Source organism: Python bivittatus, unplaced genomic scaffold (genome assembly GCF_059951505.1).
Source record: "Python bivittatus isolate LINGU-HERP-01145 unplaced genomic scaffold, Pbiv_v1 ctg000480_np1212, whole genome shotgun sequence".
NCBI classification, from domain to species: domain Eukaryota; kingdom Metazoa; phylum Chordata; class Lepidosauria; order Squamata; family Pythonidae; genus Python; species Python bivittatus.
Genome location: NW_028277075.1, coordinates 79528179 through 79554861, shown reverse-complemented (window position 1 = coordinate 79554861; position 26683 = coordinate 79528179). Strand labels below are relative to the sequence as shown.

At 36.3% G+C, this 26683-nt stretch overlaps 1 protein-coding gene across 1 annotated transcript in view; it reads left to right on the top strand.

Annotated features, from left to right (window-relative positions):
• The window catches only part of CNTNAP5 (contactin associated protein family member 5), a 406384-nt gene that overhangs the window by 337573 nt on the left and 42128 nt on the right, over positions 1-26683 (top strand). Inside the window, exons 16-19 of the mRNA XM_088146406.1 lie at positions 1173-1343; positions 4342-4560; positions 8048-8287; positions 10835-11059. Coding sequence (XP_088002532.1) covers positions 1173-1343; positions 4342-4560; positions 8048-8287; positions 10835-11059 — 855 coding nt within the window. The remainder of the gene's footprint in view (positions 1-1172; positions 1344-4341; positions 4561-8047; positions 8288-10834; positions 11060-26683) is intronic.

Below are 26683 nucleotides of genomic sequence, written 5' to 3'. Positions count from 1 at the left end.
AAAGGTTTTTTGCTTTTTTGCTTTAATCACCCAAAATAATGTGACGTTATCAACTAACTTGACCATCTCACTGTTTTTTTTGCCTTGATTGGAAGAAATGTGTTTATATCTTCTTTATCACAACTATGAAGTCCTCAATTCTCTTGATCAGCAAACTAATACTCTACAAAGCCACTACTTCAACTACTTTAGCTTCAACAAACATTTTCTCCAAGGAACACAGATTCATATACATCAGCCAGAGAGATGTATCTGGAAGGCTTCACAGGCTTCATTGGCTTTTCACCTCAGTTGTTATTTTTCTCTATTTTTAACCTAGAATTCTAAATGATTCTGTGTCAACTGTATGGAGAATTAGACTGTCCTGACTTACTCATCCTTTGCAAAACTTCCATGGGTGCTTAACAAACTGTCTTTTCAACTGTTTGATTCCTTGAAAGATTGTCACTGAAGCTGAAGTGCTTCATCAGCTGTGTGTATATATGGGGAGGGTTATCTGTTTCACAGACTAAATGCTATGTGTGTGTGTAGAAAGAGTGCTTCCTCAACTATGAGCTGACCTGTGCACAAAATTGGCCACTTGTGGTCACACTAGTGAGTGACTCACAATGTGGTCCTCTCAGTGATGACATCCTAATTATTATATTCTCAGCCTGGCAAAACATGGCTGACCACTATACTGTCTGGTTTTCAAAAGGAGCACAAGATATACTTCTTCTCTCAAGTGTTTATAAACTAAACTTTGAACCTGGCACAGAATGAATCTAAAGAGATGTCTTTTGTCTGTTTCATAGAAGTGGTTAGGATGTTATACATCTAAATGTTGTATTTTTGTTAGTACTTTACTGTTTATTATTTGCATGATTTTATTCATTGATTTGGATGCCTTTTCATGACAAGTAATAGAATGAATGAATGAATGAATGAATGAATGAATGAATGAATGATGGATGATAGATAGATAGATAGATAGATAGATAGATAGATAGATAGATAGATAGATAGATAGATAGATAACCTGTGCATGCATTGCAGAAGCACTAACTTATTTTTCTTCCTAGGTTTCATTTTGCTGTTTTAATTAACCTTTGTCTGGCTAAAGGACATGTCTTTGCTTCTTCATTTATCTCCCCCTTATAATTAACTATAGAGAATCTTGTTGTCATTTGCAGGACAGTTCTGGAATGCAGCTTCTTTCAGCACTGAAGCTTCATACCTTCTCTTCCCCACTTTCCATGCTGAGTTCACTGCAGACATTTCTTTCTTCTTCAAAACAACCACGATGTCCGGGGTCTTTTTGGAAAATTTGGGAATGAAAGATTTCATCAGAGTTGAAATAAGCTGTAAGTTTATCAACTGAAATGGTAGTGTATTGTTATTTTCCTGCAGATCTGATCAAGTCATGTACTTACTTGAGTGTTTAATATTTGTGGGGTTTGTGTGTGTGTTTTAAATCTTAAAAGTGGGGATAATGTGCCAAAAGTTGAGAGGTTAGGACCATTTAAAATATTCTGTGACTATCACTAGATGGGATAGGGAGTTATGGATCATAATCTAACACTTGATCCAATGCAGGTTTGTAGATAAATATTTTTCTATTTTCCAGTCTAGGGTTGAGAGGAAGAGTGACTGATCCAAAGTCATCCAGCTGGTTTACATGCCTAAGAAAGGACTAGAACTTATATTCTCTTGGCTTCTAGTCCAGTGCCTCGAACCACTACCATAAATTGGCTCTCATTCATGTTTGTGTGTGTGTGTACACGCATACATACACAGACACATTCTTCTTCAAATTGTTATAGTCAAGTGAAGATAGTATTATTGAGCTCTGCTGTGCAGTTGTTTCTTATCTAAAGCAGCACACAAAATTGCTACTTTTCACAGATAGTATATGAGTTATCAGTAGCTTGCCTCTCCTAGTCTTCTTGGATGATGCTAAATAGTATTTATGTAATATCTTTTTGGAATGGAGCTGGCATACGAAAGAGTAAAAGGGAAAATTCCAGAATGCTCAGTGTCATAATGGCCTGTCATTCAGCCTACCTCTCCCTGAGACTAAATTGCATTATTGCCCAAAGTATTAAAGGAAAAACTAATTTAACTCATCTTTTTGTCTGCTGTTTTAGTCTATTAATGGAAGGGTGTTGTGTTGTGGATTTGGAATGAAATAAGGCTCTTCTGTTCCATATTCCATCAGGCTAAACAAACATGGAATGAAGTATCATCATTTCATAATATGGTTATAATAACTTCAACATAAAATGTAATAAAATAAGGCCCCCAAGGCCCTTTGATTCATTAAACCCATGGTAAAAGCCATAGTGCATTATCACTAGGTAATGAGGTATGGTTTAGTGTTAATTACACATCAACCTCCTATTTGCTTGATACTTCAGTGTGCTGTATTTCATTCTCACAGGCCTTCTCCCCCCTTTTTTTTTTAAAGTACAATAAAGGCAAGACATTGACATGAAATTACATCAGAATAATGCAATCTGTCAAGGTGATGGGTTAGCATGTGCTCTGGTAGAAAGGAAATAAATAATGATACAACACTTAGTTTCTCCATTGCATTATGATTTTGTCTTAGGTCAAATTATGTTTGGAACTAAATGATCATATTTTGAGTACAGTCCACAGATCAGTTGATGTGGGTACTGGCACAGAGTCTAACTTTAATGAGATCAATGTCATTGATTTGCTTCTATGAATAGAGTTCACAGCCCCCTGTGCCTAAGAAAATTCATTCCTATGGAATGAAAGTTGATTGGGAGTTACATGAAATATCATATCTGGGGAGGGTCTGCTAATGGAGTACAAATTTATCAGAAATCTACCTTCTCCTTTACATGACTAGAGAAACAAATTAGGATCCAAATGAATGATTATAGACATGCTTCAGCCTTATTTTGTTAGTGTAATGAAACCCTGATGAAAGTGATTTTGCTTTCATGGCCTAATGCTTTCCAGGAACCTGGAAAAGGTTGATAAAACAGTGGTTATAACTTCTGTCCAAAGGTATTTTTTCTATGTCCTACTTGTATATTCATTGTTATTTTTGACCTAGTGTTGCCACTGTACCAGATACCTGCTCTTCTGCTCTTGGAGATGAACCTCTCTAAATCTTGGAACTGATTTTGCCCTAAATGTCATACTGCCAATTCTTAGGTCTCTTTTAGATCTCCAACCCATAGCCATGCCCTAACTAATCCCCAGAAAAAATGTGGTTGATTAGAAGGGATGGAGATGAAATAAAACTCCAATTGAAGTGAGCTTGTTAATATACTGTATTAAAATATAAGAAAAGTGGCACAGCAGGGTTGATTAGCTCTTGAATTATACATTTCTCTCTTAGAATACAAAAAGAAAAAAAAACTATTAATTTTCTTACTTATTTGTTTTTCCAATTTATTTGGTTTTAAAGGCCAGTGTCTGTAACCTTCTTCTGTTTATTTAGTTTTTGGAAGGCTGAACTATGCCAGTCCCAGCATGTCAGTGATTTAAACAGCAGAATAATTTTTATGATGTTCACACTTAAATAATTACCATAGCTTGACTCCATTTTCCCTTAAATCATTAGGGACAGAACCTTACTGGTGTTACTCAGACTTTAGTCAGAATAAAAAGTGGTATTTTAAGGGAGGAAGTTTTAAAGAGCAGTTTTAACAGCATATGTGGTTAATTTTAATGATACAATTTGAACAAAGGTGAGACTCTTCCAACATTTGAAACATGTTGAATATTGTATATAATATATCAACAAGTTATGCATCTGAATATAGCAAATGTAGTTGGAGCCATCCTTGAAATGTTCAAGCACCAAAATTTAGGGCTGAGAATTTTCGTATGAGAAGCATTTTGCTATTGTTTTTTACATCTCTCCTCTGCCCATAATCTGATTTAGATATTTCTATCAGTGTTGTTTTATTGAAATCATTTTTATGTCTTACATTTCCTCCTAGGTATGTTCTACAGAATTTAAGATCTGTTTTGATAGATAGTCAGTTTAGAAATGTTTGAAATATTAAATAAATGATACAATATTTGGGGAGAAAATGTTTTGTCTCACTGATCTGTCACAAGGCAAACACATACCTCCTATTTCATCATACTCACACGGTATAGCAGCCTAATGTGTGAACACAGAAAAAGTGAGAATATTTGACCAGGAATTTGATTTTACAAAGAGGTTTTTACATCTGTAGACACGTACCATAATACATAGTTGATTCACCATACCATAAGGTTGATTATTTTCAAAACCTTAAATACTAGTTCCATAATTATATATTTGTTGTTGTTATCAGCATGACATACTAAGCTTCACTTTCTTCATTCCAGCTCCTAATGACATCACCTTCACAGTTGATGTTGGAAATGGCCCTGTAGAGGCTACTGTCCAGTCCCCTGTGCCCCTGAATGACAACCAGTGGCATTTTGTGCATGCTGAAAGGAATCTTAGGGAAACTTCTCTCCAGGTGGACAACTTTCCGAAGAAGACTTTGGAAGCACCTGCTGAAGGACATTTTCGATTGCAGCTAAACAGTCAATTATTTGTAGGTAGGGACAATCATTTGGTACTCCCCCCCCTTTTTTTTTCTTTCTTTTTTTTTTTTACAAATGCTATTCTCTTAAGGTAAATGAATATTCTTTTAATTATTGGATATTGAATATCACTGATTCCTCAATGAATTTCTGTGGAAAGATCAGATATTTCTACTATTTGAAGAGAAACTTAGCAACTTGTTTTTCTTGAATTTGTACACTGATATAAATGGTTGTGTAGCTAAGTTTTCCCATCAATGAATAACAGAACCAAAGATTAAGCAATAGAAAAACTCAGAGTAATGTGTTCCTGTTTCACTTTGGTGGTAAGATTTACAGAAGAAATAATAGCCTAAAATGTTTTCCATTCTCAAAGATGCAGATAGATTACTATAGTTTACTGCTCAATGAGTAGAGAACAAGAATAGATCATCAGCAAACCCACAATCCTAGCTCTTTGGGTCTCAATGTGTGACATAACATATAGTGATCTAATAAAAGATAAAAAATGTTTTGTTTACATATCAAAAAGATACTACTTTGAATATAAGCAGCACATTCCCTTTGATACATTTTTCAGAAACAGAGTCTCAAAGGTATTAGTCACCATTTTCAAGTATTCTCATGAGAATATTCAACAAAAGTTTATTGAAATTCTTGATGTTTCTTACCAGTACAGATTATTTAAAATAAAATTGAAATTCGAGTCTTTGTGAGATGATTTCCATTCTCTTATGTTTTAGGAGTAAAAATCCTACGCTGTCACAGATATAAATTATATGTTATTTCTCATGTCTGATTTTTCTGTTTTGAGCTCCAAGTATTGCAACATATTGTTTCAATTTTTTACACCCAATATTCTAGATGTATTTATTTTTCTAACTGTAAAATTATCAAATGAAGATGAAGCCAACAGAAATGATAGAACTGGAGACTTAACTGATGCTAATCCCATGATTTCTGAATATATTTAGCAAAGATAATAGATCCAAGTAACAACTTAGTTTCAAATAAATCTTTTTTTATTATTCCTTCATAAAATGTGTAATTTGTGTCAGTGAAGACTATTAGCAATATTTGAAAAAAAATGGTATATATCTACTTCAAATAATAGTAAGAGAATCTCATCAGTTTTGTATAAAACTTAATATAAGAATATTAAGCACAACATGTTCTCTTAACAATCTTAAAAAAGTCAGAGATATAATTTGAGCACTGAATCTGAGGACCCTAACTGGAACTCCTTTTAAACCTATTTCAGCAAGTCATCAACAACAGACCATAAAAATAATCTGTTGGTGGTATTACACTCTGCTAAGATCATGCTCTATAAATTGAAACTCTTTAAATTGTGTTGGCAGGAGTGTTAACAAATTGGTAGCATCGTTTTGGTGACAATGTCCAATTAATCAATGCTTTTTATCAAAATGTTCTCAAGAAAGTGGGGGATTCACTCAACAAAATGTTATCATAAATCCTGAGATTAGATCATTATTATTATGGTTGGTCGCACAGTCAGCCAGATGTTTAGACTGGATTTGGCATTTTTATCCACCTATCGAGTCCTTCCCAAGGACCTGGGATAGGCAGATGTTGTTTGATGGTGTTAAAGGTATCATTGCAGGATATAAGCTGTTCCAAGTAAAGCTGCCTTTTCCAATTGGCTGATGGTGATTTTGTCAATGCTGATGGTGTTCAAGTGGTGCTCCAGATGTTTTGGGATTGCACCCAAGGCTCCTGTTACTATTAGTACTATCTTTGCTTTCTTTTGCCGCAGTCATTCTATTTCTATTTGCAGGTCTTTGTATTATTATTATTATTATTATTATTATTATTATTATTTCCTAGTGCATATAAATTAATGTAGCAAAAAAAAAAGATTCCATATTTATTATTTGCTTACTACAAAACACTGGAAAACAAAGCTGTGTTTTTCTTTGTATCTGTGCTATTTAACTGTGTTGAAAATTGTTTTATCTGAAAAGTTAGCATGACAACAAGGAGCTCTGGAAAAGTTTATAGTGAAGGACAAATTAATTAGCTACAGTGTTAACATTTTTCTAATAGTTTATCTCTTATTAACAGAGTTGTTTTAGACAGGGATATTTAATACGGATGTTTACAGTTATCAAGAAGGCAAGAAATCTCTTTTAACATATCTTCACCTCTCTCTTTTGTCTCCCCCTTGCCCCCAGTATCTACCTACTATCTTGTTATTGGACCTTTTTTATTCTGGTTCTTGTTTTTGTTTGTTTGTTTATTTTGTGTCATCTGCAAAATAAGAAAACAAATTATTTACATGTGATCAAGGGAAGGAGGTCTTGAAATTCTCCACTTGTTTTCAAAGATTCATGATTTATTACACAAAGATTGTTAAAATACTTCTGCAGTAGGTTAAAGCTTGACATCGGATAGAGAATAAGGATGTGCAGAGGTTTCTCAGTCTGGTTCTGAGAACCAGTCTAGAGTTTCAGAAAAGGCCAGTCTGGAGGTAATTTGATCCAACTTCATGTCCTGAGCAAGTTTCAGAAAAATAAATCGATTTTGAAAGCAGAAGAAATACAAATGGTTGTAAAATTTTTATTTTGTTTTTAGCAGAACCGGATGACATTTGCCGACAAGTTAAAAATGTATTTGGGGACAAAGCATATCACGTTTTATAGAAATCAATGCAGGAGATTTTGAGCTATATTGCTTCTAAATCAGATTTTTAAAAATAACATTTACCAATATGTTGTTTTAGGACAGTTTATGCTGTAATTAAATGTGCAGGCAAATTAGATATTTAAGTACTGTAGGAATGAAGCATGCCAAACTTTATAAAAAACAGTGCAGGCTTTGAGCTATGTTCTTAAAATCTGATTTTTTAAAAGAATACCTGCAGTTGTAAAACAAGGTATGATTAAATTTGTAGTGATAATGGCTCCTTCTATAAGGATCAGCCAGGTTAAGAGTTTGCATAAAGAGAAAAAAATATTTTAAGGAATGATGGTGCCCTTTCCTGAATATGCTACAGCTAATTGTTATGAGTTGAGCTGAAAGTGCCATTCATTGACTATGCTTAAGGTCTTTTGCATCTTCTTGTGTTGAATGTGGTAAAGATGACAAATGTTCCTTCCACAGTTTCTGAATGAGTCTTGCATCCAGAGTAAGTGTGGACTATTTACTTTTCAAGTATGTAAGTCTAAGTACAAATCTCCAAAGCCCATTCTTATTATTATATTAATATTATATTTTAGGTCATTAACTTCATTCCAGCTGTTACCTCCACTTACACTATCATTGCATATTAGACTCTCCCTAGATTGCAGAAATGACAACCAGATTGATAAATGAGATCAAGATTACATGTTCCATTAACAACCCCCCCCCCAGTACATTAATATGGAATCAATGGGAAATACATTGTACAATATTGTACACTAAATCTTTAATAAGAATTTCATTTGCTAAATGGTCAGGGGTTCCAATATAAACTTTATTTTATTTCTGCCTTAAACAGGGGCAACTGCATCCAAACAGAAAGGTTTTATGGGATGTATTCGCTCTCTTCATCTAAATGGACAGAAACTTGACCTTGAAGAGCGAGCCAAAGTGACTCCTGGTGTCAAACCAGGATGTCCAGGGCATTGCAGCAGTTATGGTAACCTTTGCCACAATGGAGGCAAATGTGTGGAGAAACTCAATGGCTACTTGTGTGATTGCACCAATTCACCATATGAGGGACCATTCTGCAGAGAAGGTAGGATGGCTGAATGGATCCTAACTTTCTTTTTGCTCATCCAGTGCACCTTGACCAAAATGTGCTATACAAAGTAATTAGTTGGAAACTATTATTGGGTTGATTTTTAGTGTCACTTTCTAATCATTTAAATTATCTAGATTCTCAGCAAATTTTACATAATTAAACATTCAATATAACTATTTAGTTTGGAATTGGCTGTATAGTTGTCCAAAGTTTATGGTTTCCATTTTTTTTTTAAACAGAAATGGCCTTTCAGGGGAATAGGTTAGGTGCTCTCCACCTTCCCCCTCCCCCACCCATCTGTTCTGGGTCTCTTCCTATGCTTTGCTGAAACTACCTTTTGGGTGAGAAGGTGTCCCAGCTTTTCTCTCCCTCTTTATTTCCCTGCTTCCCTTGGGAATTTGGGAATTCTATTTTGTTTCTCCTCTGGCAGGCTGGCATATTGGCTGGCTGGCAGGGTTGCTGATGTCTACAGAACTCTAGCTCTGTGCCAGTAGGCACTGAGGCTGCAACCATCCATCCTTTCAGCTGAAGCAATTTTTGATGTCATGCCAGTAAAGACACTGGATCAGCAATCTGCCTCCCACCTCTAGAGGACTAATTGAGGATACCACTATAAAGCGGGTGCCTGATTGGTCTTAGTCATACTGCTTTTCACATGCAGAAGAAACTCTTTCAATCCCAATGGTGCTAGGATGCAGCTTGGCTTCAGATTAAGTGCTCTTTAACTCGTGTATCATTGGTGCTCTCTCCCTCTCTCTCTGCCTTTGTTCGGAAGCCTACTAGATTCTGCCCAAATAATAATAGTGCACCTGATTTCAGAGATGCACGTGTGGAGATTAGTAATCTGGATGTAAAGAAATAAACTGAAACCTGGAATGGGGTCATCTCCTCCAGAATATGAAACTATTTTTAATTGTCAGGACTGTTCTTTCTTTGGAAACTCAATGAACAAACCAGCAAAAAACTAGTGGAAGTCCCTGATGATTTATATTTTTATACTTCCTGTGGAGCTTATTTTTAAACTTTCCATGGCTTGGGAATTTATTAATCCTTGGCGTACTTATCCCTGCAATTATATGCTCATGCACTGAGATCATCATCTGAGGGAAAAAGGGAAAATGGTGTTCATAGGAATGAAGACAATGTGCCCTAGTCATACCTCTATAGATATTGCTTTTGCATGGAGTGAGAGAAAAGAACTTGGGGTTTTAGGTGGGGTGGGAAATCCTAATGATCCTCCATAATCCACCTCTTCTTTAAAATGATAGCCAGGACCTGTTTAAGCACTTCAGTCCTAATTGTTACTGCCTTTTGCAAACTGGCAGTGCCCCACTGAAAACAAGTTATCTTTGATTACTTAAAATGGTTGGAAGGACATCACATAAAATGTGCAAATCCCATTGAAGAATAGGCATGGTAAATTTAATTTTTACTCTTGAAGCATTCATTCATATAAATGAGCCTAAATGGGTTTCATATGTTCAGAAATAAGGAACGATCATTGCTTTCTTCTTTATACAAACGACTTAATCCTGGTTACAAACTAAACATTACCTCATGAAGTGGAGTTTGATTTGAAAGGCTGCTTCTCTGACCAGGCAGATTTCAGCCACCCTTCCTTTCTCAGTCTCCCCCAAACTTACTTTCCTATTGGGGAGAGAGAATTGTCTTGCTTGGTGAAGAGATCTGAAGATTTCAAAAACTTGTATATTTTTGTGATCTTCTAAAGTCAGTTTTTGCATTTTTCTTCTAGCCAACATGGCTTATTTACTTTTTAAAAAAAAATTACTAAAATAAGTCACACTGATAGATATTTTCTTGACTTTTCACACCCATTGTCACTGAGAAATCAAGAAAGCGTGAATCAAGGTAGAGTCTTCTGAAAAGCAAACAGCATGCCAAGATCAATTCTATTATTTCCTTGACTGTTGCCAATGAATATTTTATACAACTTTTAAATATTTGAAAATGTTGCTGCTATTTCTCAGTATTCCAAACAGTGACACCTCCTAGGCAATATATTTATACACTTTCACTGAAAACCACAACCTGCTGGGAGTTTGTCCTCATCTAAGAACTCACCTCTGAACTTTGTACTGACTCATTTCCTTCAGTGAGTCCACAGTCCATCATCCTTCATGTGTTTCAATCTCATTTGGCTCCATGCCTATCTGTACAGTCAATGGTACAGCCAATCTGTACAGCCAATAGAGAAGCAGTGCTACACTGCATGTTCAGTATAATGCTTCAAGCCGGCAGAAGGTTGTCTGGTTCAATATCATACTTTCTTTGGGAAGGAATATATTTAGATTATCTGATTTTACATCCAAATTGAAAATAAGGGGAATATTCATAAAGATCCTTCTATGGAAAGATTTGGACATCCTTTGTTCATATGATATTCACACTATCCACACACAAAAATGAAACTGTTTTGTTGATTCTAAAAATCCAACTTCTACAACTCCAGTAGTTTTCAATCTACTGTTCTGAATCTGATTTTTTTTTTCCTTGATGTGTGCATTTTCTTTGTATTTTTAGAAGTCTCTGCAGTTTTTGAAGCAGGCACTTCCATTACCTACGCATTCCAGGAACCTTATCCTGTAACTAAAAATGCAAGCTCTACATCGTCTGCCATTTATGCGGATACATCCACGTCCAAGGAAAACATTGCTTTTACTTTCCTGACAGCACACGCTCCGAGCCTTCTATTTTACATCAATGCCTCTTCTCATGACTATCTGGCTGTCATTTTGTCCAAGAATGGTAAGTGTGAATACAAAGCTAACAATTCCATGACAACATAGCTTCACCAGAACTTACTAAGGAAACAGCGATAAATGGAAAGGAAGTTTTGGAACATCTGTTATTATGAATTTTAATTACCTGACTGATCAAATTTAGTTTTTACTCTTGAACTTCCATTCAGAACCATAACAGTATGTCCTTTCCTGGAGAGCCATATTGCTGAAGGTGAATAGCACTCTGATTCACAGTTGCTAACAATGCATAATATTATTTGCATTTGGCAGAAATCCATTTGCTTCACATAACTTTCATGAGCATGCAAACATGCTCATCCTATGAAATTATATCTCCAGGTGGGCATAGCTAAGTGTAAAAGAGTGTTCATGGAAAGATTGACCCATTGGTTCCTTGACACAGCACTGTATTTCTATAGTTCTATTTTTCAAATTTCTCTGGTATTAACTTTGTCTTAGTTACTTCATTCTTTGTCTGCTTCATCATTTTTTTTTTATTCATGTTCTGTTTTACTTTGATTAGTGATGGTTTGATCTTGTTCTTTTATTTCTGTCATGATAAAAACCACTGATCTGGAGAAGGTCTACATGATCATTTTATTAATCCAAAGCTGGCAGATTACAGTAAATTTCTGGTCTCTGGCAACCAGAAGGGACCAGAGCAAGAGTCACAAAATGACATAGATCTGATATAGTAAGTGATAAAAGACAGATTGTGCATGATTGCACACTAGCAGAAGAGCCCAGATAAGGAAAGAATTTCTTTGCAACTGATAAGGGAAAAAGAGAACCACAAGCACAGGGTATCCTTCATAGTATAAAAACATTACAGGCCCATTCCTAGAAATGCAGCATAACAGCTTTGATATAGAAATTGAGCCAAGCTGACAGCAGGAAGAGATAAGGAGGTATGGCTACATGTATCTTGAGTTCTACCACTTCTGAAGGTATGAGCCCTGTGATCAATTAGTCACCAATAGGCACAGATTGGCATAATAATAAAAATTCCATTCTTAAGGATGTTATATGAAAGATAGAAAGACATCTGTGAATTTTAAGAAACATATAGCAACGCTACCTTTACATAAGGAAACATACAAAATAACTCAACCTCCGTTTTTATTCCAACACCCAACATTTTCATGGAGTTTTCTATTGTTTTCTCTCATGTGTGTTAGGTATCCATAGAGAAATTCATAAAATATCTACAGATTTTTGAAAACTTCTTGTATATAAAGTTATATAAAAATCCTAATCTCCACCCTCATGAATTTATTTCTTTCCCCCATTTTTGTAATTAATTAGTTATCCAACTATTAATCTTAAATGGTCAATATTGGTTGCATCGCAGGTGCAAAGAGCAGTGGGAAACTAATAAGCATTCTTTCTGCCTTTACCGTGAGTTTGGAGAAGTCCCATTCTTTGCAGGTTCTTGCTTCAGAGGTGGTGGGAGGCAGATTCATGACAGCTACTTGCAGTTTTAAACCCAAATAATATGCATCTAAACCCGAATCAAAAGAAGTCCCCTTCAGTGCCAAATGAGATTCAAGCTCCTAGTAAATTTCACCACTGCAGAGAAAGTTGTTCCTTTTCATTATTTTCTTGGCAGCTCTTCAGCTTCTCAGATTTGTGTATTGAGACTCCAATATTTTTCCCTAACAAAACTTGAATCAGACTTTTGAGTAGGTCCAGAATGTTTGCCCTCAGTGGTAGAATTGCAATATATAAATTGGATACTGACACTTTAATCCTACATGTGCCTACTAAAATTAAGCCCCATTGCATTTATTGTGCATTATTTCTGGTAAGTGTCTGGATAAGTCTGGTCCTAGAAATGTACAGTGACATCACTAATTATAATTTATTTTGTTCCTTTACATTACCTGGTTGTTCCTGGAAGTTCAAATTGATTCATTTATTTATTTCCCTCACACAGTCTCTCTTGCAGACAGTGCTTGGTTTTATCATCACTGACCTTCATCTCTTTCCTGAACCATGCTTTCTAGTAGTTTTTAGATTTTTTTAAAAAAGGTATTTCAAATGCATAATTAAGGCTTAACAATATGGAGATACTGAATGCAAGACTTAAATATCTGTCCCTCTATCTAACGTGACAGGCAAAACTGGCGATGACTTTTGTCTTGAAGATCAAGCATTTTATCTTGTTATTAAGTTGCTCATCAGATCCCCTCCAAATGTTCTGGACATTCTCTTTTAACATTCCTTGAAATGAAATGAAAAGTTTTACGATAATATATTATCTAGGAAATCTGAACTTCTACAACACTTTAGTTATTGTTATGTCTCAAGCAGTTAAAGCTGCAGTTAATTTCTCATTTGTTTCCAGCTTAGCTTCTTGGTTTTTAACTGCTTCTTGATCTTGCTGTATCTCCTCTCAGGCTTCTCAGTAAATGCTGCAAATTGCCAGTGTAGTGAATTTAACATAAAAGAATCTCAAAAGTGATTTTTTCTTTTTTTAGATTTTTTATCCCACCTTTCTTATTTTTATAGATAACTCAAGGCAGCAAACATACCTAATACTCCTTCTTCCTCCTTTCTTCACAATAATAACCCTGTGAGGTGAGTTGGCTGAGAGAGAGGGGCTGGTCCTAAGTCACCCAGCTGGCTTTCATGCCTAAGGCAGGACAAGAACTCACGGTCTCCTGCTTTATAGCCTGGAGCCTTAACCACTGGACCAAACTGGCTCTTTTGTGAAGAATAGCATCAGTTAGAATTTTTGGTGTAAACATAACTGCCTGTATTTCTCCCATCACAATCAGGGGGCCTACTAGAGTTCCCATCTGGTGAGGTGGAGTAAATAATTTCTTGCTTGAAGCTTTACCTACTAATTCTGTAACAACCTGTCCAGAAGCTAAAGCTGGGGATGGGGAGTTTGTGCAAGTTTGTGCCATAGGAAAAGAAGAGGAAGGCTCCTTCCTAGTTTTACAAGCCATTATAGGTAGTCCTCGCTTATCGACTGCTCATTCAGCAATGGTTCAAAGTTACAACAGCACTGAATGAGGAGACTTACAACTAGTCCAAGTTGCAGCCATTGCAGCATCCTCATGGACATGCAATTGCAATTCGGGCACTTGGCAACTGGCATGCATTTACAATGGTTGCAGTGTCCCATGGTCATGTGATTGCCATTTGCAACCTTCACAGCTGGCTTCTGACATGCAAAATCAATGGGGGAGCTGACGGGAAGTTGCAAGTTATGGTCATGTGACATTGCACTCAATGACCATAAATGATTTGCTTAACAACTGCAGCTGGAACTGACAAACTGATATTGTAAGTTGGGCACAGTCACATGATGTTTCATTTTCCAACTGCGTGGCTTAGTGACAGAGTTGCCAGTCCTGGTCATTGTCAATAAGTGTGGACCACCTGTATTGTCTTCCCAAAATAATGGGAAGCACCCCTTTAAAGATCTGCACCACCTTATTCTTCTTATGCTATCAATTTGTTCATAACGCATACAATCTGCAGTAAAGGGAACAATGGAAGATATCACTATTGGCATTTTCAAAAGATTGCCATGTGGAGCTTTTGAAAAAAACAAACACTAAAACAAATGTGGCTTTTTCTGCATACCACCTAATATGCACATATTATTGTGTGCATCTTTCCTGAATATCACAATTTTTGAAAGCGGTGTTATCTAATTTGTTTTTTGTGCAAATTTCCCCCTAAAATGAATCTCCCTGTACATATTTCTGAGCCACCAACTGCATGGCAGGATCCAGAAATTCCAAAGAGTGCAGTTTTGTCATAAAACTGCATTCTGCATCATCATTCAGAAAGTGCTAATAGAGTAAGTTGGTATTGAAATGAAAGCTGAAGAGATTTCTTCCCTTTCATAAAGGTCTTTCCTCTGTTGGAGGATCTTCACATGAAAGTAATACTGCTTTCTGTTCAAATGATACTGATGCCACCTATATCCATCCTGTTATAGTGCGTTCTCACATCATAGAGTGACTGAAAGGGTAACATGCAATAAGAATAATATGGTGCAGATATGATAGTCATGTATTTTGCTCCCAAGTGGGGTACTGGGTAGATACATGATGAAGAACTTGAATCAGATGATCTGCTTAACATCTAGAACTGTAAGCAAAAATCTCTCTATCTGTAAGATAACTGCCCTGACAAATCAGTTCCATGTGTCCTGGTGTCACCTTCTCTTGGACAATATGAAGCTCCCTTATTCTTCTGTAGTTGGCCTTGGTTTGCATCATCTCTGATGTTAACTGCTGCTAAAGTGAGCTTCCTGTTTGATCACCATTTGAGATCAGCTCCAGTTCCTGGTTTCATACGTGGCTAAAGAGAACCACTTATTAATTTGTAGAATTGTAATTTTGTAAATATAATATGTGCAGGGTAATCCTGTGCTCAATCCTAGTCAAGTCCATTCGGCTCAGTGAGGCTTCCTGCCACATTTGGGATAAGTTAAGATGGGAGTATATTATATAGTGTAGAAGGGATATGATGGGAAAGGAAGCTTATGGTTAAACACAGCTAAGTCTTATGCTGGCATTGGCTCTTAGCACTAGGGATTGAAAAATGGCTATGAATGTACTGTGTTTACTGTTACCAACAGTGTGAACAAGTTGCTTTGAATATTTAGGTGGTGCTTCTAATGCTGACAACAGTGGAAGATTTAAGTGTGAAGCTGTGAAAAATGGGCAAATTGAGAGCTCCCAAAATGTGCACCATACTTTTTGAGCTTTTCTAATCTTAATAGTTAGCATTCTGAATCCCTGAGTATGCAAGATAAATGTCAAAAGGCCACCTCTTAGTCAAATGGTCTGCTTGGTAGACATTTTAGAAGGCATGGAATGTAAAGCTGAATTCTTAGACTTTTTTTCCTACTTATGGCACTGCAGGTTAGTGAAGGGCCAGGAGATGTACAGAAGATTCAAACTCAGCAGCCAAGAGACTGTAATTGGATTAGAGAGAGACAGAGGAAAAAGCAATTCAAGCAGTTTGCAGGTAATCTGCACATTGCATAGCCCCACATGTCCACGTATGCTGTTTGGGATAAAACCCATTTAACAGTGATCTTCAGCTATAGGCAGTAGAGGACAGTTGGAAAATGCCTCCCATCTTATTAACAACAGGCAGCAGAGGGCAATTGGAATAAGCCTCCCTCCCCACTTTTTATATATGCATCCCAAGCAATATATTGGATATGACAGGCCATTTGTCTTCATGATGCTACCATTTCTCAAAAGACCTGCTTTGGCCTGTGATGTGAGCACCTTGTTGAAAGCCCTATAAAGAACATCTCTCCAGGATGCTCTGTTTTGTGAAACACACAACATGCTACTTTAAAAGAATGGTGGAAGGGGAGGAAAGCATACCCCTTTACAGGTTTGTAGTGATCCTGATCATGGTCTTAATGGAAGTAATTGAAGCAAGCAGCTTTGGTTATCAGCTAAAACACTGAACTCCCCACCATGTTTGGCAGGTCAGACCCATAAATGTTTGGCAAGGCTATAAAGCAAACTGCCCCCCCCCCCAAAAAAGCATTGTGAAGAAATGGCTTTACACAATAATAATTTGAAGAACATGAATATATATAACTGCACAGAGTTGCTAGGAGTCAGGTGGTATGTACATTTAATAAATTATTATTATTATTATTCCCCAGATTTAAATCATAAAAGCAATCATCCCTTAAATAACAGTTGTTATTCTATAATCCTTTACAATGAGTAACACACATGTATAAAAAAAACCAAAGGATTAAAAATGAGAGTGAAGATAAATGGAGAGTAGTTTATAGATAAAGGGTAGAGCATTATAGATGATTTGGTCAAAGACCTTTCCGGGTCCACATTTTAGATAATTTTCCAAACCCAACACAGCATTCCTAGTTTGCTTTACGTGACACATCTTAGCAGTATCAGTTTCATGCTTCTGTCCTGGGTTCCCAACTGTTGTACGTGTCCTCCCAGGAAGGCAGTCAGTGCTCCTTCCATCCAGCAATAGGAGGGCATAAATAATACTTGGCAGATAATACCTTGCCCCAGGCTTTGTTCCTCCCTTGATGCCTTCACTTTTTTAGCAAGGAAAAACAGCTGTCACTAGGCATAGAAAGCACCCAAACCTCCCTTTGGAGCAATTGGGGAGGATGGGAGACTGTTCACAGGCCATCACAGTGCCTTGGCTATAGGAAAGAGGGGGGAAATCCCTGAAGCTGTGAGGCAGTACATGGCAGTCATTCTCACTAATGGGATACTGCCTCTTCTAGAGAAAGCACCGAGAAACTGTTCTGGAGCATTTCTCCTGAGCCAACACTTAACTGACTCAGCTTCCAAAGGTCCTGTAGGTTGGAGATGGCTTCCATTCTTTCCCATTCCTACTTTTCTAGTTTTGTTTAGGAGGTTGTCAAGTTTTCATTAAGAGGAGTTGTTTGCCACAGCTGGTGATGGGTGAGTTCTGCTTGTCTATCTTGATTTGGAATGAAACCCAATCTTTCCCCTCAATAGAGTCAGTTTCACTCCAAGCATTAGGTTGCACAAGAATGACATCTGGATGCAACATCAGCTTCAGTTACCAAAAGTGCCATCCTACATAAAGGTTCTAAGTCTACCAGCACTGCTTCTCATTTCTCAACATGTGTGGTGATATCAATACCAATGAGAATTCTTAATGGCCAAAGTCAGTGCTAAGCTCTCTGTGATTTCCAAAGGACAGCATTGCAACAACATCAGGGTTATTGAATACAAATAGTTATTATGCTTCAGGAGCCCCAAGGAACCATATTTCCTAGTCTCTCAATGCCAGAACATGGTGGCATGTTCAGAATAGTACCAAAATTCTTGGAAAATTTAGGTTCCCAGGCCTCCCATATCCTACATAATTTTTAAAATCTACTGGAAGCTTAAATGTGGGTGTTTCCATTTTGCCATAACCAGTGAAAAACAGAAGTGGAAAAATGAAAGAGGCACAAAACTGAATCAGCAGGCAATGCTGATTCAGGGCTAATTCAAAGCTAATTTGAGTTAAACATGGACTTCAGAGTGTTGGTTGCCTTGACCCATTAGTATTGTAGGAAAGATTAAGAAGCACAGTTTTGCCTTCCATAATCTCTCTACTGCAATGAGAGTGGTGAATGTTTCCCACGGTTTGAAGGAAAAGCAAGCTCTTTGAGTGTGTGCATAGAACTCTCATCTTTATTTACATTGGAGGAAGGAGAAAGTGGCCATTTCACCCATTCTGCAGAACTGAAAAAAAGAAAAGAAAAGCCTGGAAGGTAGGTTCTGTTTTTCCACAAGAGTAACTACTATTCAGTCTGAAGAGTAAAAAGAATAAGAGTTAAAAAGAGAGAGAGAGAGAGAGAGAGCAAGAGAGAGAGAGAGAGAGAGAGAGAGAGAGAGTAAAATATCTGGAGAGTCCAAAGAAGGGTCTGCTAATTAAGGAGCAATTTTCCCAGCCAGCTCTTCCACAAAAGAAATAGTTTGTTTAAAGGAAGAGCAAATGGTAAAGACACTGCTCTGCACTGTAACATCAGGACTTAGTGGCATTCCAGGAACATAATTCACATTGAGTGGCACTGATAATAACCGGCCACATCCAACAGGACATGATTTAGTATTAATGCTCCAGAGTTCTTCTTTCTGTATTCTTACCAGCAATAAATAACTGCAAAAGGCTCTCCAAATTTTAATAACACATATGGAATACACCATGTTACTAATTACCTCACTAATGTTATTTTTCCATCTTCACTCAACACCTTCACTAATTTTCTCCTCTTTAGCAATACTCATGGATGTGTGATGATGCAATGAGAAAGTGTGGTCACCCTTTTAATAAGCTACTAAAACACTTGAGTGTTGTGTACTGTTTTGCTGAAATGGTATACCAAATGGTTTTCCTTTCCCCTAGCTAATATGGCCCACAAAAAGAAAATACATTTCTATATCAGGAGTTGGCAAAGGGGTCCCTGACAGTGATATAGATCTCATTCACCCCTAAAAAGAATCATGGAATCCTAGTGCTGGAAAGGGACATTTAAGTTCTTGTTCCTGCTCCATCCAAGTGTTCAAACTGGAGCATTTGCATCAACACGTCCAATGACGTGAAGCCCATAATCTTGGATAATGAGTTCAACAGGTGTTTTACAGATCATATTTTCAAGCTGTTGATAGTTTTTCTCTAATATTCATTCAGAAACTACCTTCATGTAATGCAACTTAAATTCATTATTTTGTGTCTTGCTGTCTGAGATGACAGAGAACAGATCTTGACCTTCTCTATGAGGCTGTGGGTCAATGGTAAGCACTGTCTGCTATCCTTGGAGATGATAAGCTTTGTCTGGAAAAATAGTTGGGAGTAAAACTGATAAGATTTTCATGTACCCAGAGTTTCTCACACTGGAAGGGAAAAGTTGAAATGGCTAAGAAGTTGGCAGGAGGAGACAGCTGGTATTGCAAAGTTTTGGAGATGGAGAAGATCGTGGCTAGCAAACTAATTTGGATTTAGGCAATTTCACCTGCTGAAGATCTTCAGGTTCCAGGGTGCACGGAAGGCCATCAAAGAGTTCCCAAGTGACTGCCAAACATGGAGGAAGACTATACTTCCAGCAATCATGTATATATGAGCAGAGGGGAGAAGAGGATCAGAAGTCCCAAGACGACCAGCATTCTACTAGCCACAAAGAATTGCCAGCTAAGCTAATTAATGCCCTTGATTAACTCTAAGGGAGGAATTTGCCCATAGTTACACACATAGGAACATTCTGGAATAAACACACTGACATCGTAGCAGAAGTATTACCTTTAAAGGTAGGGAAAAGCAAAGCTAGAAAGTTGTAAATGTAAGTTATCACATTCTAACCTGAAGTCTTTGCATGCAGGGAAGGGGTGAGGAGACCTGTTTATCCACTTAAGCCAGCTGCAGTTTACACACCTAGACTTGTATGGCTGAAAGAGAAACCAGTGCTTTCTATCTGTATGTCATGAGCAAAGAAAAATAAAGTTCCCAAGATGGCCTCTGCATCCTGGAATTTGTCTGATTGGATCCTGAGAACCCAATTCCCAACACAAACTGTGACAGACACCTTTTTAGGTGTTTGAAAAATGTTATCCATATTCCCCCTCTCAAAACTAAGCATTAACTTTAATGCACAGAATTCCGTTTCTAATCCCTAATTATCTTTGTTGCTATTCTCTAAACCTGTTCCAGGTTGTCATGAATCCTTTTTAAAGTGTGATCCCTAGAACTTGATAGAGAACCTAAGTACAGTCTGTCCAACACAGACTAAAGTGGAACAATCACTTGCTATAATTTTACTGTTGATGCAGACTACGATTGCATTCTCTTTTTTTTTGCAATATCATACTAAGGATTCATGCTCAGTTTATAATCTACTGCTATTCTAATGCCTTTTTTATTGCAAAGCTAGGTATCCTCCATTCTATACTGGTGTATTTGATTTGTTTCATAAGTGAAGACTTTTACTATTGTCTTTGTTAAATTTAATTCCATTAATATCAGCATATTTCTCTAATACTTCAAGATCATTCTGAACTTTCTGTCTTCTTGGCTATTAGTTACAGCGGCAAATGTTATGACATCTGCACATTTGATAAGTATTCCATGCATTTCTTCATCCAACTCATTAATAAAAAATTTGAAGACCACATGGCTCAGGATTGAACCTTGTGGCACCCACTTGATTTCTTACTTTAGTTTGAGATGGAATAACCTACCTTGAAAAGCAAAATAATAATAAAAAAGCACCTGCCAAAATATTCACTGGAAATTATTAAATTACTTTCTGCCATACAAGTAAAAATATTGGAACATATAAAATTATTAAATCCCCATTGCCTATAGCTTGGATACCTTATGATTATTGGATTACCTTTAGTCTCTCCAATGGAATGGGAAGTTGGACTTGGCAATAATGAGGAAGTATTAAATAGAGACCAAACTGCATTATAAAGAAGAGCTAGTGTTTAAAACTTTACATACAGTATATCTCTTAGAACTGTTGCACATGACATAGACGAGATTATCAGTCATCATGAGTGAAAGCATGTTTATCCACTTTAACCTTACTTTTTTAAATCAGCTGCAGCACTAGAAAGGGAGATGCTTTAGATTAACAGACTTTGAATCTATCTATATTATAGATGATGGAAGACATGAAAATCCCATATAGACTATGCTGACCCTCAAAGACAATTCTGTATAAGCCATTTTTTGCATGAAAGAATTGACCAATTATTTTTAAAGAGTTACAAACCCGACTCCATTGCAATTCCACAGAACACTTTGTATTAGATAAAGAGGAGGCTTGCTTCATAGTTTGTACTGAGAAATTTTTACAAGTATGCATTTGACTGTTTCATAAGAAGTCAGACTCCAAGGGTAATTGACTCTACCATTCTGACATTAAGCAAACGATCAAATGCAACACATGGATGCTGCCAGGCATATCAAATGCCAGAGTTAGCTGATCAAGCTTGAAGAATCTACCAGGTATGGGGATATGTATTCTAAAAAGAACTTTCTTGAATTCATTGCTCAGGAAAATTGCCAAGTACTGATTGCTTCATTCTTATTCAGCATGTGTGTGTGTGTTCATGTGTATATGTGAGTGTGTGGGTCTGTGGGTGTTATATGAAGCTACAGGCTAAAATCCTCCCTGAAGTCCCCTACAGTGGCCTGGATTTTGAGCACAGGGTTCTTCATTCTGATATTATACACTGATGTGCTGAAGTTCCAGTATCCTATCAAGCAATGGTCACATTAAAAACAACCTCCAATTCAGCCTGATCGAAACTGATCTCTCAAAAAAGTAAATATAAACGCAGGCATTAATGAGGATATCATTTTAATTATTATTAATAATTAAGACTCAGATAGTTATTGAAGCAATGCACTTCCTTACAATGCTAATGAAGTATATCAGGCAAAAGATGGCACCATAGAGAAAGAATCTGCATTCATAGAGGATTGAAGCTGGCAGAAGAAGTAGCGTGTGCTCCACTCACATGGTTTCAGGCTGCTCGCATTATCCCAGCAATCTGGAAAAGAGCAACACTGTAGAAAAGATGGTGTGCCATCATTTCTAATATTGTTTCCCATTCACCATGGTGGGTTTGGATACTGTGAGTTGACATTCAGAAACATCTGGAAAGCCAAAGGATGCCAAAGATCCACTAACACTACAGTAATGTAAGTACTGATTCTGCTTACCTAAACATGTCTGTCTGTTTTGTATGCTTTGAAAGACTTCTTGCAGAGGATTGAACAATTGAGCACTTATTTTGTGCTCTAAAGGGAGATTTGAACTGCAATATATTTAGAGTTCAATATGTTTTCCTTAAACTTATTAGGTCCTACCATCAGGTAGACATAAATTATATTGTCATGTTGGGCCTAGAGAGCAACCATCTATCTTGGGGTGTGGCCCTCCATTACTATCATATTATGATTTTTATTGTGACAGAATGGGAAATTATTGAAGGGGGCTAATTACATTAACCGGATTTAATTTAATTATATTGTTTCTAAGTTAACTTCAATTAAATAAAATATAATTCATTTCAGCCACACTCACCTTTTTTCCTGGCCCCATAGTCAGAACTTTTATATAGTTCTCAGGTAAAGATTGTCAAAAAACAAGAAAGACTTCTGTAAAAAAAAAATGTAGACAAGATGGGAGGAAAATGTAGATTAGATATTACATATTACATGACTTTTGCATTGGAATCTTAATATAGAGAAATAAAACAGAAATGCACAAACGTTATTTGTTGAAATTAAATTTTTACAAAGTATATCAGCAACATTCATGGGGAGGGGGGACAAGGGGAGGCAAATGACAAAAACAGTGCTGCATCAGTGAAATACAACCTTCACCCTTTTGTGGTATGTTGTGGCATTGCATGCCTGCAAGAAATGGTTGGAACTTATCGTAATATTGCTTTCATCATTTTGACAAAAGGGGCATGGACAACTGTGATCTAAAAGCACTGGACTGATTGGTGGGAAGACAAACTATTGGCCTCTTTTTTTTTCTAAAGTGCACACATGAAAAACTACAGTAAAATGTAAAACCCACCCATTCACATTTCTAGGAATGGGTTTAAAAAGTGTAAATATAGCCAATCTGTACCCAGTTTATTAGCAACTCAGATGATAAGTGCTTACAGCTGGAATACCAATAGACCAAAAGTCCTGCGTTAAACAATAACCACAAATATACAGTACCTACATTCATGTATGTATGTATCATACATATAGTACATACAAAATATGTATCAAATGCAATGTTTAAGAGGAGAAATAAACACTAGGAAACAGTGCACACACTAGAAATATGTGCATGCCAATATACAATTATGCATGCATTAGGACAAATATCCACAAATACATGTGATTTTTGAGGGGGAGATTGTTGGTGCTGGTTTTTGTTGTTGCTGTTGTTGTTGTTGTTGTATGATCCACCCTCCCTTTTGATTGTAAAGTGCTGTAGAAATAGGACTGAATGAATTTAGGGGTAACAAGATGAGAAACTGAGTGAAAAAGAAATTAACAGATTTGCTCATTCATATTCAGTTATTCTATGAACAGCTGTTAGTTTGTTTTAGCACAAAACCCAAACAAAGATGAAATATTACACAATAGAGGTTTACAATTCACACCTTTGCAAACATTTTGTCCCTTCAGCATGAAGCTATGGGCAAAATATTTACCTTATCTTTGATAAAATATGCAACAGCCGGATGAAACAGCTTTGCAGGTTACATTCAGCTGCCAGTTGACCAACTCTAGGTAGACAATCTTGGAATACACTTATTGATTTCCTATTTAATTAGAAAAGCTACAAAATAAACTGGTAATGATTCTCAGAAATTATCTGACTAATTACTTGGCAGCAATACATGTTCAATGTATTGTAATGGGCTGAAAGATGTGGTGCCAAGGGCAAGTTGACAAACCAAGCAACTGATGATTGGAAGAAAACTCCCAAAGCCATAAATTGAAGTTTGCTTTCGTTACATTATGGGATAGAAATGACCTAAAAATTAAAATAAATTTCACACATACTCTTTAATAAGGCATAAAGTAATATAGAACTCTGATCAGTTAGAAAATCTGAATTCATGAATGCACAAAAAGAAGTCATTTGGTATGTGTTACCTGTTCTGTAATGTATTTAAATGAAACAATTAGGCTTTGCAAGAATATTATTTTAAATTCTTAGCTGTTTTCAGGGAGATGAAAGATTGTTGATCATTATATCTTAAATGTGATTGTAATGTTGTATAATATAAGGTTCCCAGGGGTCAATGCGGTTCAGGGTGACTTTGTTTATTGTAGCTTGGAATAGTGCTGTACATTTTTTTCTGTTCATTGATGAAAGAGATTGAACATTCCTTTCTAAGAAAACAGTTTCAGTGAAATTCCCAAGGATGGAGTGCGGACTACATTCTGTATACGTAACTATTGGGTGGGCAAGTGGTGTACATGAATGTCCTGAATTTCACTGTACCAGTGCTGTTCAGCATCCAGGTTTCCATAAATCCCAAGTGAAGATATCAGAAAGGAACTCATCCCATCAGGGTTTTGGTTTTGGTTTTGTGTGTGTGTGTGTGTGTGTGTTTAGATAAGGCAGTATAGACAGCCAGGGAAGATCCAGAGTATGATATAAAACACCACACCAGCAATGGTATCCCTTGCCACCTCCAACAATAAAGAAAACACAAAAAACATCCCCAACGGACAGCGTAAATTCTTGAGCACCCTGAGAATAAAACAGAGAAGCAGAAACTAGTGCAGGAAAGCCTTTGAGAAACTGAATCACATTTCATTAGATTTTCAAACAACATTAGTTTTGAAGGAGTCAGCTGTTTCAGGAGTCAATTTCACCATCAGTTGAGTGCAATCTTTTGCATATTTATTCAAAAGAAAATCCTACTACTTTTAAAGAGCTTAGTAAGGAAACTGTATTGACAAATTGGTGGAGGCTATATTTAATGGGTGACTTTCACTTACTTGTTTGCTTACTTATTTCCTTGTTCTTACGTGCCAGAGCTGGTATGATTAAAAGCAGTTTCCGGTTAAAAGCACATGTTTTTCAAACTACAGTATTTGGTTTCTGAAGCATTACTATATTAGGAAACCAAACATTCGCCTTTCCTTTCAATAATTTAAGATGGTTTTCATTTACTTAACTTTATTAAAATTAATTTATTTTTATATATTTGATCTCAAAAACTTATTTATAACTGTATTAGTTGTAGGTATATGGAAGTTTGGATTAACCTGTGTAATTAGGGTTTGCATAATTATGTTTTAATAAACTTGGAAAATTGTAATTTTATACTGCAGTCTTGGAGTTTATACATAGTCAATATAAATGATATTTTTAGAGTTTTTATGGAATTCTGTATATATGATAACCTATTAATCTTTTTATTCTTTAACTTTTTATCCTGATTGTTATGACTTATGGTTAAACAAATAAATTAGACTTGACTTGATGCTTTGATGGTATGAATATATTTTTCAATTTATTCAAATAATTAAAACATAAGTTTTATTTTTAAAAAATAGTTGAGAACATTTACACTTTTTTTATTTTCCTATATTTACTTCATGAGCTGATACAGTTACAAGGACCAAACTTCTCAGAATGAGCTTTCTGTGATTTTTAAGGTACAAACATGATGACTCAACTTTAAGTATGATGCACAATACAGTCTCTGTTTACCATGTCCAAAGCTGTGGTAAAGCTGTGGTAAAGTTATGACTTGTTTATACTTTGGTGATAGGGCACCTGTAGCCTTCCTGATGTTGTTGGAATCCAACTACAGTCATCCTATTTGAGCTACAATTCAGCTATATTTGGCAGGTGGCAGGTTACTCCTGATTTGTAATAGTATCATCACATGCTAGTGATTTTATTACTCTGTTTTACAAGTAGAAAATTGCATGTTCTCTTACATAAAATAAAAAAATACAGTCACAGAAAACATTTGTAAAAATTTACATTTCTTCTATCATTATTTTGTCCTCAAGATTTCTGTTATTATGTGTGAGTCAGATTGCTTTAGTGTATGTAAACAGCTAGAATGACCTATATAATATTCAGAACCTGTTTTTCTTTCTTTTGTCAGAACATGTAATGATTCACTTCTTAAAATGAAACAAAATGATCATTTGAAGAAAAAAAAAAGTCACACAAGCTCTTTGCCAGTTGGAGAGTACACAGCATTGCTAATTGTCCAGAAACCAACATTTTCTTTTGTGACTTATGGAAATTTTAGATTACATCTGTTCTTTATGATGCAACTTGCTTGAATTGCCTACATGGCTTTTTCCTTGATGTGCAGTCTCTTGTTGCTTCATTAGCTTGCACGCTCTTGTCTTTATTTATGCTGTACCGTAAAGCAAACTCTTGGAAAAGTCCAAGATTGAAGGGATGGGGAAGCCGAGTTACAGCAATTCTTATCTCTCCTCCACTTTTATCTCTCACACAAATAGGCTAAATGATTCTTTCTGTTAAGGACAAAATATGGACAAGTTCCACCAGTTGATTTCAAGACCCACAGATCTATGATTTAGTGGACCTGATGTGTAAAGTACTTTGCTTCTT